Source organism: Triticum aestivum, chromosome 2A, assembly GCF_018294505.1.
Source record: "Triticum aestivum cultivar Chinese Spring chromosome 2A, IWGSC CS RefSeq v2.1, whole genome shotgun sequence".
Lineage (NCBI taxonomy): Eukaryota > Viridiplantae > Streptophyta > Magnoliopsida > Poales > Poaceae > Triticum > Triticum aestivum.
The window spans coordinates 425,381,651-425,395,240 of record NC_057797.1 but is presented as its reverse complement, the minus strand read 5'-3'; the positions used below and the strand labels follow the sequence as shown (position 1 = coordinate 425,395,240).

At 46.2% G+C, this 13,590-nt stretch overlaps 2 protein-coding genes across 2 annotated transcripts; both read right to left on the bottom strand.

Annotated features, from left to right (window-relative positions):
• Window positions 1-5,031: 5,031 nt before the first annotated feature.
• Window positions 5,032-6,597, bottom strand: LOC123185358 (uncharacterized). Its single transcript, XM_044597250.1, has 2 exons — window positions 5,985-6,597; window positions 5,032-5,360 (listed from the first exon to the last, which is right to left on the bottom strand). Exons 1-2 carry the CDS (start codon window positions 6,424-6,426, stop codon window positions 5,305-5,307), a joined length of 498 nt encoding a protein of 165 aa, XP_044453185.1. The 5' UTR covers window positions 6,427-6,597; the 3' UTR covers window positions 5,032-5,304.
• On the bottom strand, window positions 6,432-7,103 carry LOC123191698 (uncharacterized). The gene is made up of 2 exons (XM_044604341.1): window positions 6,551-7,103; window positions 6,432-6,449 (listed from the first exon to the last, which is right to left on the bottom strand). Exons 1-2 carry the CDS (start codon window positions 7,049-7,051, stop codon window positions 6,432-6,434), a joined length of 519 nt encoding a protein of 172 aa, XP_044460276.1. The 5' UTR covers window positions 7,052-7,103.
• Window positions 7,104-13,590: the final 6,487 nt, after the last annotated feature.

The following is a 13,590-nucleotide window of genomic DNA, read 5'->3' as shown; positions in this document are numbered from 1 at the left end:
AGTAGTTGCTATCAATATTATTGAGTTTGGTTTACTTTTATTTTGAAGTTACTAAAAATTTCAGAATTTTTCAGAAAATGATGAGGAGATTATTGAGGGGCTCGTCGAGCCAAAGCTCGAAGGAAAAGGCACCGAAGCCTAAGTATAATTTGTCGCGCACCATGGAGATTCGGGCGTGTGAATGGCCTTCTGATGATTTCTTGAGAGCAGCCGATATCTATGAAGATTTTCATGAAATGGCTAGGAATGCAGGCCTCACCGCTTTCCTCCACGACCAATGCGATCAGTATCTCTTACTCACAAATACCTTTGTGCAAAACTTTCATTTCCATTCTAGGAACTCGCCACCTACGGTGGAGTTTCATTTATATGATGAGCATAAGGAGATGTCACTTTATGATTTCTGTCGGATTTGTTTAGTCCCTTTTGAGGGCAAGACAGAAGAACCACATCGTGATGATGTGGAAGGGTTTATTGACACTATCACTGTAGGGGAAACAAGGAAGGTTTCTGATGCACGAATCACTAGCATACATTTTCCTGTTTTACGTTACTTTGCATTATTTGCTAGTCGTTGTTTAATTGGTCGCGGAAACTATGGAAACCTGAGCATCCCTGATAGTATTATTCTTCTCCATGGTTTATAAAGTGATAACACTTTTAGTATGGGCGGTATTATTGCCAAATGGTTAAGTCTGAACCATACCAAAGGCCCTATCTTTAGAGGCATCTATGTTTCACGCCTAGCTGCACATTTTAACATACCTATTAGGCATTTTGAGAAGGAAGAAAAGGTGTTGCCTCGTGTTTATCTAGATTATAAAAGTGTGGTGGCACATGATTTTATTGTTAAGAATAGGATAGGAGAGCTTAAATATCAATTGTTCTTTAATAAACATCATCCTGAGACTATTACTCTGCTTGCTCCTTTTTTGTTTGATTTATCTTCAAGCACGTACCTTGTTCCGTTGAAGGCTATTCAAGCCTACCAGAACCCTGCACCAGCTGAGGAGTCAGAGCCGGAACCACAATTTGATCCCTCACGACAGTCTAATTACCAGTGGGATCCGGAGATGATTGCCAGCCAGTGGCAATCGGAGCCTTCTTCTTCCTCATAGCAGTACGACCCCAACTATTATTATGGATATCCACCAGGCCAGCTGTGGCCATAGACCAACTTAGGCCAAAATCCTAAGCTTGGGGGAGTACGTATTTCCCACCGACATTACATTTATGTTCACACACTCATTGCTAGATGTTGGTGCTTATACTTTCTCATTGTATCATCCATGCTAGTTTATTTTCCTTTTTATGCTTTCCTCTTGTGTGTTTAATAAACCTTAAGAAAAACAAAAAAAATTAGTTGTAGCTTTTAATTAGTTTACTTTCCATGCTTGTAGTAGTAATTAAAAAGAAAACTCAAAAATATTTCCTGTTCTTCTTTTGCTTGTTGGGAGCTTTTCCGTGTAAATAGTTTTATTTCTTTTCTTTTCTTTCGGGGTCGATAGGATAAGACCATAATTAAATTATTGAAATGGCTCTTATATGTATTATTGTTTATCTGACAAAAGAGCTCATATTGCCTTGTCTTCTTCTGTTTATTGAATGCTTGCAGATTCCAGCTTAGTCCAATGCACGCGCACTATTATTATTATTCACACCATTCGATCGTGCAAGTGAAAGGCAATTATGATGATATATGATGGACTAGCTAAGATGAGAAAAGCTGGTATGAACTCGACCTCTTTTGTTTTTGTAAATATGATTAGTTCATCGTTCCTGATTCAGCCTATTATAAATAAACATGTTCGCAATAACAACTAGAGATCATAGTTTCTTGTGTCATGCTTGATTAGCTATGAGTTATAATGGTTTACCTTGCGTGCCAACATGCTATTGAGATAGTTATAATGTGGTATGATAGGGTGGTATCGTCCTTTGAATGATTTAAGTGACTTGACTCGGCACATGTTCACGCACGTAGTTGAAACAAAATCAACATAGCCTTCACGATATTTATGTTCATGGTGGATTATATCCTACTCATGCTTGCATTCGGTGTTGATTAATTTTAATGCATGTTCATGACTATTGTCGCTCTCTAGCTGGTCGCTTCCCAGTCTTTTGCTAGGATTCACTTGTACTAAGCAGGAATACTGCTTGTGCATCCAATCCCTTAAACCCCAAAGTTATTCCACATGAGTCCACTATACCTACCTATATACGGTATCTACCTGCCGTTCCAAGTAAATTTGTATGTGCCAAACTCTAAACCTTCAAATAAATATCCTTTTTTGTATTCTCGAATAGCTCATGTATCAACTAGGGTTGTCCGTATCTTCCATGTTAGGCGGGTTATTCTCAAGAGGAGTGGACTCCGCTCCTCACTCACGAGATAAATGGCTGGTCACCGGGATGCCCAGTCCCATGCTTTATGCAAACTAATTCAAAATAATTGCAAACGAAACTCCCCTTGGAACTCTTGTTAGTTGGAGGCACTCGTTGTTTCGAGCAAGCCATGGATTGATGCTTGTTGGTGGAAGGGGGAGTATAAACTTTACCATTCTGTTTGGGAACCGCCTATAATGTGTGTAGCATGGAAGATATCGCCATCTCTTGGTTGTTATGTTGACAATGAAAGTATACCGCTCAAAATATTATTAACCTCTATTTCAAAACCGAGCTCTAGCACCTCTACAAATCCCTGCTTCCCTCTGCGAAGGGCCTATCTATTTACTTTTATGTTGAGTCATCATCCTCTAATTTAATCGATGAAGAGAACAGAGTTTGGGATGAGCAGTTACTTAATGAATTGTTTTGGCCCATTGATGTGCAACGTATTCTGAACATTCCCTTGGCCCTGGGAATGATGAGTGATTTTGTCTCTTGGCACTTCAATAAGAATGGTATTTTCTCTGTAAGGTCAGCTTATTATGAAGAATGGGAACACCAACATGGACAAAAGTTGAGGACGACAAACTCGGTTCAATCCTCAAGTACTAGTCCTATTTGGAGAACCATTTGGAAATTATGTGTGCTGGCCAAGATAAAAATTCATGTGTGGAGAGCTTTACTTGGAGCTATCCCTTGCATGGGGGTTCTAGCTAACAGACATATGATTACTAGCTCGCAGTGTCCTCTCTGTACTGCTGATTGTGAAAGTATCAAACATGCCCTCTTCTTATGCCCTAGGGTCCAGGAAGTATGGCGCATTCTGGGGCTGGGACATATGGTAATTGAAGTATGTGCTGCTGCAGAGCACTAGCTGATTTATTTTTGTCCAGGAGCAGTTTGCAGCCTTCGATGTCAGGGGTCCAACGTAATGAACTAGTGGCCACTACTGTGTGGTACGTGTGGTGGGAACGACGTCGCTACGTTCATGAGGATCTCCTACAGGACCCAGCCAGATCAGCATAGGCCATTGCTGCATTAGCAAAGAATTTCACGAGAGCGAGATAAAAGAAGGCGAGGATTAGGAGACATGGCTGTGAGAAGCCACCTGAAGGCACTGTGAAACTTAATATAGATGTTGGTTTTGATCTGGATAGTGGCTCCGGGAGTACAGGAGCAATATTACATGATGACATGGAAATTTTCATGGCTGCTTCATGCGGTGATATTTCCTTTGCGGAGGACGCGGCGACGACGGAAGCAAGGGCCCTGAGAGATGGGCTGTTGTTAGCAAATGATCTGGGATGCAACAAACTATACGTCGAAGCAGATTGCATGGAGGTGATTGAGGTTATGCACAGCGGCGGGAACTCCCTCGGACCGGCGGCGGCCATCTATGAAGAGTGCTCTTTCTTAGCTCGTAATTTCAGTTTTATAGTATTTAATCATTGTCCTAGGGAAGCCAATATGGCAGCAGATGTTTTGGCTAGGAACTCGGAGACATCTCGAACTATTGTTTGGAAGACCGAGCCTCCAGGGCTTCTAGTGGATGTTTTATTGAACGATGTATCCTTATTTTTACATGAAATATAAACCGCCATGATGGCTTTCCCTAAAAAAAAGAGACTAACATAGCCGGTTGATAGGACACTTGAATTGTAAGAGTAGTCGGTTAGAGTTAGTGAGTGCATTCGCGAGCAAAGAATTTACCTGTCTAAAGTGTTCTATGTGAAAGAAGCGGCAAGAAGCCGGGTACAACGCTTTTCGGCCATTACAACACTAATCACTAGAATTAGAAGCCGCACACACCACGCGTACTATATGACATGCATCATCTAGACCAACCTCATGCCAATGACAATGAAGCAAACCATAGAGCAACCAAGCCGCGTCACAACCAACATCGAAGACCTCTACAACATGACCAAGACCCAAGACAACACAAACCAACTTACCCCCACCCATTGCGCAAGAGAAAGTCAGCAAGTGGATGGCAGGGCCTGGGCAGACCTAGAGAAAGAATTGTCGAGAGAGTGCTGGCGACGATGTACGTTGCGCCCCGAAGGCCCACGCCCAGAGCAGTAGCTGGCACAGATGGTGTCTTGTGTACGTATTTATTTTATTGAAGTCAATTTACCTTTGTGATGTATTATCTTCTACTCCCTCCATTCACATATATATATATATATATATGATGTTTTGAATATTTTAATATGGACTATATACGACAAAAATAAGTGAAACACACAACGTGTCTATATATGCCTGATTCAGAAAAAAAAATTAGAACGTCTTATATTTGTGAATGAATGAAGTATACGTGATAAAAAGATGTGTAGCCCATCAAATTACTGCTTGTATTTCATTGATTTGTAAGTGTGGTGCCTTCCATGCTTGCTTATGTATATGGTGTTGGCAGATCATTAGATGTTATCAGAAGAAAATTATGTTGCCTGCAATACTAAATTTACAACCTAATGTACCATGCTTATAGTGCTACTTAATTTTTTGTTTGAACATCACAACATAATAATTTATATATTGTTCTGCAAGGAAAAAAACATATGTTGTTACAAGGCACTACCAGTTAGCAATCCAAGGCAACGGTTCCCGGCGCGGCGAAGTACGTGTATCCATCTAGTATATATTATGCTGATCTGCAATCCCTTATAGTGAAGCCATAGTGAAACTTGACACCAAGAGGCAAAGCTAACGATTTGAGGGAAACAAGCCATTAACAAAGTCCCATAAGGCCAGAAGGCCAAGTGAAGAACAGCAATAAAAAGTGGACTTGCAGGTCCTATATAAAGTCATGTACCACAATGCACCACTTAGGCTATGTATGAAATCACTACAAGTCACTTCCACAGTTCCACCTTGATGAAGAAGCCCTGCTCCAGCATATAGAGTTTGTCATAGATTTAAAACACACTCTTTTGGCCCCTCAGCTGTAGAAGCTACTTCCATGTCTGCAGAAATACAAGAATTCAGAAATAAAAAAAGCTGCTTACCATCGACTAAAGGCCAACAAGTCTAACTCTCCAAAACATTAATAACTAGATGATGCTCCGCACGTTGTTGCGGGAATATTTACAATATATTTCAATGATATTGATTTTATGGAATGAGAATATTAGGAGAAACAATATAAGAGCTAAAACTAAAAATATATATATGATTTATTGTGTTTGATTATTGTACTTTTGTAAAATATCATGCATGTTTGCATGTTGAGATGAACCTTTTTCTATGACTCATTGAATGTTGAGGTGGCCATTTTCTAATGCATGTTGCTTGATGAGGTGTCACGCTTGCATGTCGAGCGAAATAGGTTAACGGGAGCTTGCTATTTAGATATAGAAGATAACCTATTGGCAGCAGCTTTGCCCACACATGCACAAAATCATTAAGAGAAGACAAACTTGCTACTATTCCGGATGGGAAATAAACCCTTTGTTTCTTGAGCACAAATATCACCGTCAAAGAAATTCTAGTGTATGAGAAGCCATGCATCCATATCGTTACGACTTAGAAAGTGATATACTACTTTGATTGAAAATGTAAGTGCCAACTGAAAAATCAAGGCGGGATACCTGGAATGTAGAAGCTCATGTAGGCGCAGACTCTCCCAAAGTCATCGAGCACCTTCCTGACCCGGCCTGACTTGAGTTCAATCATGTAGACGCAAGCAACGGTGCCAACAAAAATGGTATCAGTGCCCTCAGCAAAGCCGACCACAGATACAACGGGAATCCAACTATAGTATTTGATTCCGTTAATTGAGTGTGAGAGGGCATCTCCAGAAAGCAGCGTCTTGAGATCGATTACCCTGCGTTGCGTCCATATCTCTGCTCCCCCGGCGCCAGAGCCAGTCTCCCTTGCCCACAGGGTTATGATGGTGTTATCCACAGCGGCGAACCCCAGGCCTCCCATTACACTTGGCCAGCGCCTCCAACACGTACAGGCGGGCTGTCGTAAGTTGATACTCGATGGTGTAATTCTCGATGCCGCGGAAGTAGAGCGCGTCTCCCACATGGACGCTAGCCGCAAAGTGGGCACTGGCCTCGGGGTGATGAAGAGAGGTGATGTCGTTCCACGCGCCAGTCTCCGACGAGTACAGGCGGGCGGAGGTCACCCCCTTCCCCTTGTCGGTGGATACGAAGGCCACACGAAAGGGCCCACCCTCGCAGCCGCAGTGGTCGCAGCCTTCCGCGGCACAGAGCACCGCCGCTGCGTAGTCGACGTAGTCCTCCGGCTCCGGCGAGGGCTGCGGAACACGGCGTTGGTCGTCCGTCATGGGTTCCCAGACGACGAGGTCCAAGGTCCCCTCGATGCGCGGGTTTGTGGTGGCGAAGAGGGCCTGGCCGTGGCGGCAGTCGACAACCAACCAACATGGAAGGACGGGATCCACAACGCGAAAGACGGAGGTGGGGACGAATCGGGAGTAGTAAGGTTCATCGCCTTGCAGGATTTGGAGGACGCCCAGCAGGTGAGGTCTCCGGTGGAACTCGCGGTACCGGCGGCGGAAGGCGGGGCCGGCGACGAGGCGACGCCAGGGTTTGCAGACGAGCGACGCGCGCACGAGGCACGCGGGATCTTCCGGCGGGAGGCGGACAAGGATTTGCTCCACGAGGTCTTCCATTAGCGACGACGCCGACATGGTCGCAGATGCGCTTGTCGCGCGATGGAGCCGAGGGCTTTTGGTAGTCTCCACCTGGGATTGGGTTTGTGTACAAAAAATAGGGTAGACATATTTTATACCTAACTAGAAGAATGCCCGTGCGTTGCAACGGGGTCACATTAATTTTAAAAGTTCAATATCAATTATGTTAATATTACATTGAATATTCCCATACATATTAAGTGACATCGACGACCTTTTTTACCATCAAATTCTCACACACACACACCCTCTCCCTCCCTCTTCCTTACTCTCTCTCCCCCTCTCCCTCACTCGGAGGTGGGACGAAAATAAACCCGAAACGGAGACTACCAACTGAGACATTAGGAGTAGAGATCATTTAGTTGATAAGAATAAATAGAAAACGGTGTTAAAAAGGAGAAACAGATTAGAATACATTGAAAAACCAAAAGGACGATGTAAAAGGGGATTCGCCCTGCCCCCCGGGCCTTGCCACCAAACCGGCTCAGCGGTCCAGTCCCCACGCGGTCGTCTTCTCCTGTTCCCCGAGCCGCATCGCTACAGAGACGGGCTCCCGCCCGACCACCTCGCTGGCATCGAAGGGGAATGGATAAGGGTGACGCCCTGCCTTCCCTACCCCATGGCCTCACTCCTCCTTGACGCCCCCTCCCAAATCCACTTCTCCTCCTCGCTCGCTCGATCCCGTCGATCTGGAAGAAGTCAGACGCCACGGCCACCATGACCGACCCCGTCCACATGGCCACTGCCGTCCCTGCGGGCTAGGAGCTTGTCGAGGAGCTCTGAATGCCTTCGCTACTTCGTCTGCGCCAACGAGATCAAGTCCAGCACCCCCGCATCGATGTCGCTGCCGTCTTCCTCAACCTTGGGCCACCGCGACATTGCCGTTCGATCCGCGCCGCCCCGAGCTCCCATGTCTTCGCCTAAGGCGCCATTGACACCGCCATGATCTCCTCTTGCCTTTCCCTTGTCTCCCCTCTCGTTTGCTCTCGTTAGGTATTTCGCCGTGGCCGAGAACCGCCGTCCGCCATGGCCATTGCAGGGGTAGCCACCGAGCTCCTCGGATTGACCCCGTGGCACATGCCCGCTCCTATGCACGCCCATGCCCGAGCCTGCCGCTCTTCTTCCGCGCCCGCGGGGCCACTCCCTCTCCATGCCCACGCCCGTGCTACACCGCGTCGGTCGCGCCCGCCGCTGCCGTCGCGCTCGCCGCAGCCACCGCACCACTGTGCCCCACGCGACACACACCCTGGTCGCGCGCCACACTCTCGCTGGCTGCGCTCGCCCCGTCTGCTGCCCCCCTGCCTCGCGCCGTCTCCAGTCATGGCCATCTTCTGCCGGCCGCCCCCTCAGCCTCGCCTACTGCGTGTTGCTTCATGCTGCTATGCGCTGCTCTACCGCTGGTACGCTGCTGCACCATGCCCTCGACACCGCCGTGGACAAATGTGGCGGAGGGATTGTTAATGGAGTAGGAGAAGGAGGTGGCGGAGAAGTTGTGGAGAGGCAGGAGGTCTGGGGCGGTGTCACCTGGCTATGGTGGAGGTGTTTATCCGACAAGGAGCCGGAGTGAAAGGAGAGGTCACAATTGAAAAGAATCACAAAAAAAATCATAACCCGGAGATCTCAGTTCAAAAAAATGCTAATATCGATGGAAAACATAGAAAATGTTTGTTGTTATCAAGGAAAGGTAAAAATTTAGGAAAGTTAGGATTTTTGAACTGATTTCTATGCAAATGGGGTTTTATTGTTGGATAACGTGATATCAGTACCTGCCCGTTTGTGACGTGTCTGATTAGGAAAGTTTGCAAATGTTAAGAAACTATTTATTGGGAGGAAAGTTGTGACGTGATGACGTGTCTGTTATTTGTTTCCTAAAACAAATTTCACTAATAAGTTACGAAAGTTAGATTAAAATGTATTATTTGTTTCCTAAAAATCTGTTATTTGTTTCCTAAGACAAATTGAACCAATAAAAGGAATCAATTGATTTGCATAATTTAAGGAAGTTAGATTAAAATGTATTATTTGTTTTCTGAAAATCTGTTATTTGTTTCCTAAGACAAATTGAACCAATAAAAGGAATCGATTGATTTAGATAAGTTAGGAAAGTTAGATTAAAATGTATTATTTGTTTCCTGAAAATCTGTTATTTGTTTCCTAAGACAAATTGAACCAATAAAAGAAATCGATTGATTTGCATAATTTAAAGAAGTTAGATTAAAATGTATTATTTGTTTCCTGAAAATCTGTTATTTGTTTCTAAGACAAATTGAACCAATAAAAGGAATCGATTGATTTGCATAAGTTAGGAAAGTTAGATTAAAATGTATTATTTGTTTTCTAAAAATCTGTTATTTGTTTCCTAAGACAAATTGAACCAATAAAAGGAATCGATTGATTTACATAATTTAAAAAAGTTAGGTTAAAATGTATTATTTGTTTTCTGAAAATCTGTTATCTTCCCGGCCCAGAACGACGGAGATGCCACATGATAGTATGGCACCAACCCATCGTCTGTGCGCTGACGAGTGACAACAGAGACGACTGAGCCTGAAACTTAATCTGAGTACGAATAATCAACAGTGACGGCAACTGTTGCGGGCTTGTGGCGAGGTACCCTCACCTAGACAATGATCTTTGGTCGGAGCGCAGAGGTAAGTGGTGTTGTTGGCGACATGCAGGTCGTCCACTCAAGAGGCGGCGCTGGATATTAATGGAGATCGTGCAGGCAGACAACGAGGTGGGGTGGTTCATCTGTGCGGCCTGCTTCCGATCCAATCTGCGATATTCCCCCATGTGGATGCGACCCCATCACGTTGCCATACAAAACGATATAGGAACCATGATTAGATAAATATACAATGATCAATTGGACTATATTAGAATTGGAGAGAGAATGAATATACAGGAAACATGCAGGTCGAGCAAGCCAGCCTTTCCTATGGTCGTCTTGTTCCTGCAGATGTTAAGCTAATACCGAATCCAATGTTTAAAACCAATCAATCCCTAGTCTCTTTCTCTGCCAGCGAAAGTTAATCTCTGGCGTCCTTCGTCCAAATTGAATTATATCAAACTGAGCAGGACCGACATAATTATGGGAAAGCCATATAAGAGAGATTAGTGGGAAGGAGAGGATTACGTCCCAGATTTTCAGAAGAAATGTGTGTTAGTGTTAATAGGAAGGAGGGGATAGTGTCCTGATTTTTTTACTGGGGAGATGTGCATTAAAGGAAAGATAGATTGTGTCCTGATTTCCTGCATGAAAAAAGAAAACCGGAAACTTGGAGAAGATCGAGGGGTGGGGCTGGCTAGGGGGTGGAGGTGGGACGAAAAAAACCAGACAAAAATAAACTGTAGAGATTAGCCCATGATCATTAGGAGTAGAGATTAGCTCTTTCACCTTGTCAGACAGTCCCTTCAATCCAAGAATATACAACATCTAGAAGAAATAAAACCAATGACATAATTAGTAAACAATTTCAGCGACAAAAGGATAAACAAATTGGATTTTTAAAACAAAACCTGCACCTGCACAAGTATATGTTATATTAACAAAAGTGCAGATCCCGTCCCACTCTTCTTCCGAATAGCAATCTTGGTGAGTGATCTCGACCGGGTTCGATTGGGATGGCGTGTCGTTCCTCCAGGAGTGGGTGCTGAGAGGAAGGATGGCAAACCTCCATTGTCAATTGGCCGGAGCTACATCGTCATTTGGATCAGAGCATGGACGAAATGGAGATGGTAGAGGTTGAGGAATTTGTAGGACGTGAGGGTTTAGGGTGGGCATCACGAGAACTCACCCATATCTTGGGAGACGGCAGACCCGAGGTGCAGTCGTGTTCGTGCTTCAGGGGCTGCCACGTGCTGTCCTCGCTGCCATCGCCTGTCGATGCCACTTCAGCGCCACGAGCATGGGACTGAGGGACGAAGGGAAGGAAGCGAGCTAATGACGTACCTATGTTTGGTATGTAATACCCTCCATTAAGAGTAGATATTTTCTTAAAATCGGTTATTTTGTTTCCTAATTAATGTGATTGAGCAATTTAAGGTAAGGTTAATTAATTTAGATTTGATTTAGAGATTGATCGTGATTGATTCTTTCACATAAAGACATTACTAAAAATAACTTGCACCAGCATGGAAAGTTATGATCCGTTAAGATTTTTTTCGTTGTGTGAGAGGGTGATGCGAAACTAAACCGGTGGGGTGGGGGAGGGACGAAAAAAAACTAGCAAAATAAAACGGTTGAAAGTGGTGGGACGAAAATAAACCGTACAAGGCTACCAACTGCTCCATTAGAAGTAGAGATAACGACGGGAGTTTGGGCGTGTGCGGGACTCGATCGCGGGGTTTTTCTTAGTTTTTCACGGCTGAGGGGGAGGTGGGAGGAAGTACCAAAGAAGTACCAAAAAAGACCGGATGAGGTGGGACGAAAATAAAACCCGGAATGCGACCTACCAACTGAGACATTAGGAGTAGAGATAACCATCATAATTTACCATCCATTTTGATTTTGTTGTTAATTGATTATACTGTATATACCAAAATTGCAGTAGAATCCGTATCTATTTTAAATAACCAAAGTAATGATACTAGTTGACTTACCAAAGAAGAACATGATGATGTAGGCCTTGGCATACCTCGCATCAAGATTCTGAAGGATTTTAGAGCATCTTCAACCATTGTGCCCCAGGAGGTGTTTTTTCCGCCTCCTGAAAGGCACCGGCGGATTTTTTGTTCTGGGAACGACAAATTTTCCAGTCGTCAACGCCCTCCCAGCGCAGGCGACTCCTCCCAGATGGTCGTCGTTGCCGACATCGTCACCTACTATGGCTGGAGAGAGGTCACCGTCATCTACGTCGACAACGACTACGGCTGCGGCGTTGTCGACGCCCTCGGCGACGCACTCGAGGCCCAGCGCGCCAAGGTCTCCTTCAAGGCGCCCTTCCCTCCGGACGCCGACGCGGCCGCCATCGCCGACCTGCTCATGCGGGTCACCATGATGGAGTCCCGCGTCTATGTCGTCCACGTCAACCCGGACTCCGGACTCGCCGTCTTCGCCGCCGCGCGCTCCCTCGGCATGATAGCGTCGCGCAGCAGCTCGTCCTCCTCGGCGCCCGCGGCGACAACACTTGCGACTCCACCGCCACCTCCATGTGCGGCTGACCAAGAGGAAGAGCCACCGCTGGAGCTGCGCCCGTGTGCTTCTCCTGCTCTCCGCGCGGCCCAGCTCCCCTGCTGCAGCTTGCAGGAGACCGTCCTCCGGCGTGTTCGTGAAGCCCAGCGGCGGCTCCGCGGCAGGGCGTCGACACGGCTCGGCGAGGCGGAAGCAGGGCGCGCGCGGCCGGGCGTCGAGGTGGCGGAGAGGAAGCAGGGTGCGGCGTGAGTGCTCGTCGAGGAGGAAGCAGGGCGTGGAGATGCACCCGGGCGCCCCCTCACGCCGGCGAGCCTGCGAAGCATCCGCCCGAGGCGACCTCGTCAAGCACGCCGGACGCCGGCCACGCGACCTCGCTGCCCTGCACGCCGGACGCTGGCCTCGTTGCCTCGTTGGCGCGCTCGAGAGAGGGGGGCATGGGAGAGGAGAGAGCAAAAGAGAGGAGAGAGGGTGTGGGCACGTGGGTGGGGCCCAGTGTTGACACCTGATTTTGGCACAATGCAGAATGCAATGGAGATGGCCTCAAATGAAAAAATATTCTAAATAAGAAATTTCACATTGCCGAGTGGAACAACTTTGATGTTTGGACCATAATCATTCGGCATCATATCAAAGACCAAAACTACACTCAGATTGTCATGTTTAGGTGTTCTGAGTGCTTTTTGGTCAAGTACGCCTCCAGGACAATCTCGGATGAAGGAATGCTCTACATGAATTGTCTTCGTCTCGTTGAATCGGTTGATTTTGATATAAAAATTATTTCAATCCGAGTTCGTATGCAAAAGTTAGAGCTATCTGGATGCAGCCCTGTCAAGAGGCGAAATATGACGCGGAAGACCAGACATGTCTTGGCAAGTGTCTGATGTAATGCGTGAGTGTTTTGGCCCAGAAGATGGCCTCGAATCGGAAAACGTTCAACACGAAAGTTTTTCGTCTCGTCAAAACGGTCAACTTTGCTTTTGGACACATTTTCATCCGAGGTCGTTTACTGCCTCAAAAACCTTGCCGGGGGAGAGCTTGCCGCCGTGAACAGTAACCTACCGGGGGAGAGCTTGCCGCCGTGAACAGTAACCTGCCGGGGGAGAGCTTGCCGCCGTGAACAGTAACCTTGCCGGGGAGAGCTTGCCGCCGTGAACAGTAACCTGTCGGGGGAGAGCTTGCCGCCATGAACAGTAACCTTGCCGGGAAAGAGCCTGCCGCTGTGAATAGTAACCTGCCGGGGAAAGCTTGCCGCCGTGAACAGTAACCTTGCCGGGAAAGCTTGCTGCCGTGAACAGTAGAAACTATCGAGGCCAATCCGACCAGATGCTGAAGATGGGATCAAATACTTATCTAGATGGCTTCAGATGAAGAAGTGTTCAACATAGGAGTTGTTCGTAACGTC

Coding starts and splice junctions, on each gene's coding strand:
- LOC123185358 (XM_044597250.1), bottom strand. CDS start 6,426: ATGTGGGAGACGCGCTCTACTTCCGCGGCATCGAGAATTACACCATCG. Junction 5,361..5,984: donor CATGAGCTTCTACATTCCAG/GTATCCCGCCTT, acceptor GTATTTCTGCAG/ACATGGAAGTAGCTTCTACA.
- LOC123191698 (XM_044604341.1), bottom strand. CDS start 7,051: ATGTCGGCGTCGTCGCTAATGGAAGACCTCGTGGAGCAAATCCTTGTC.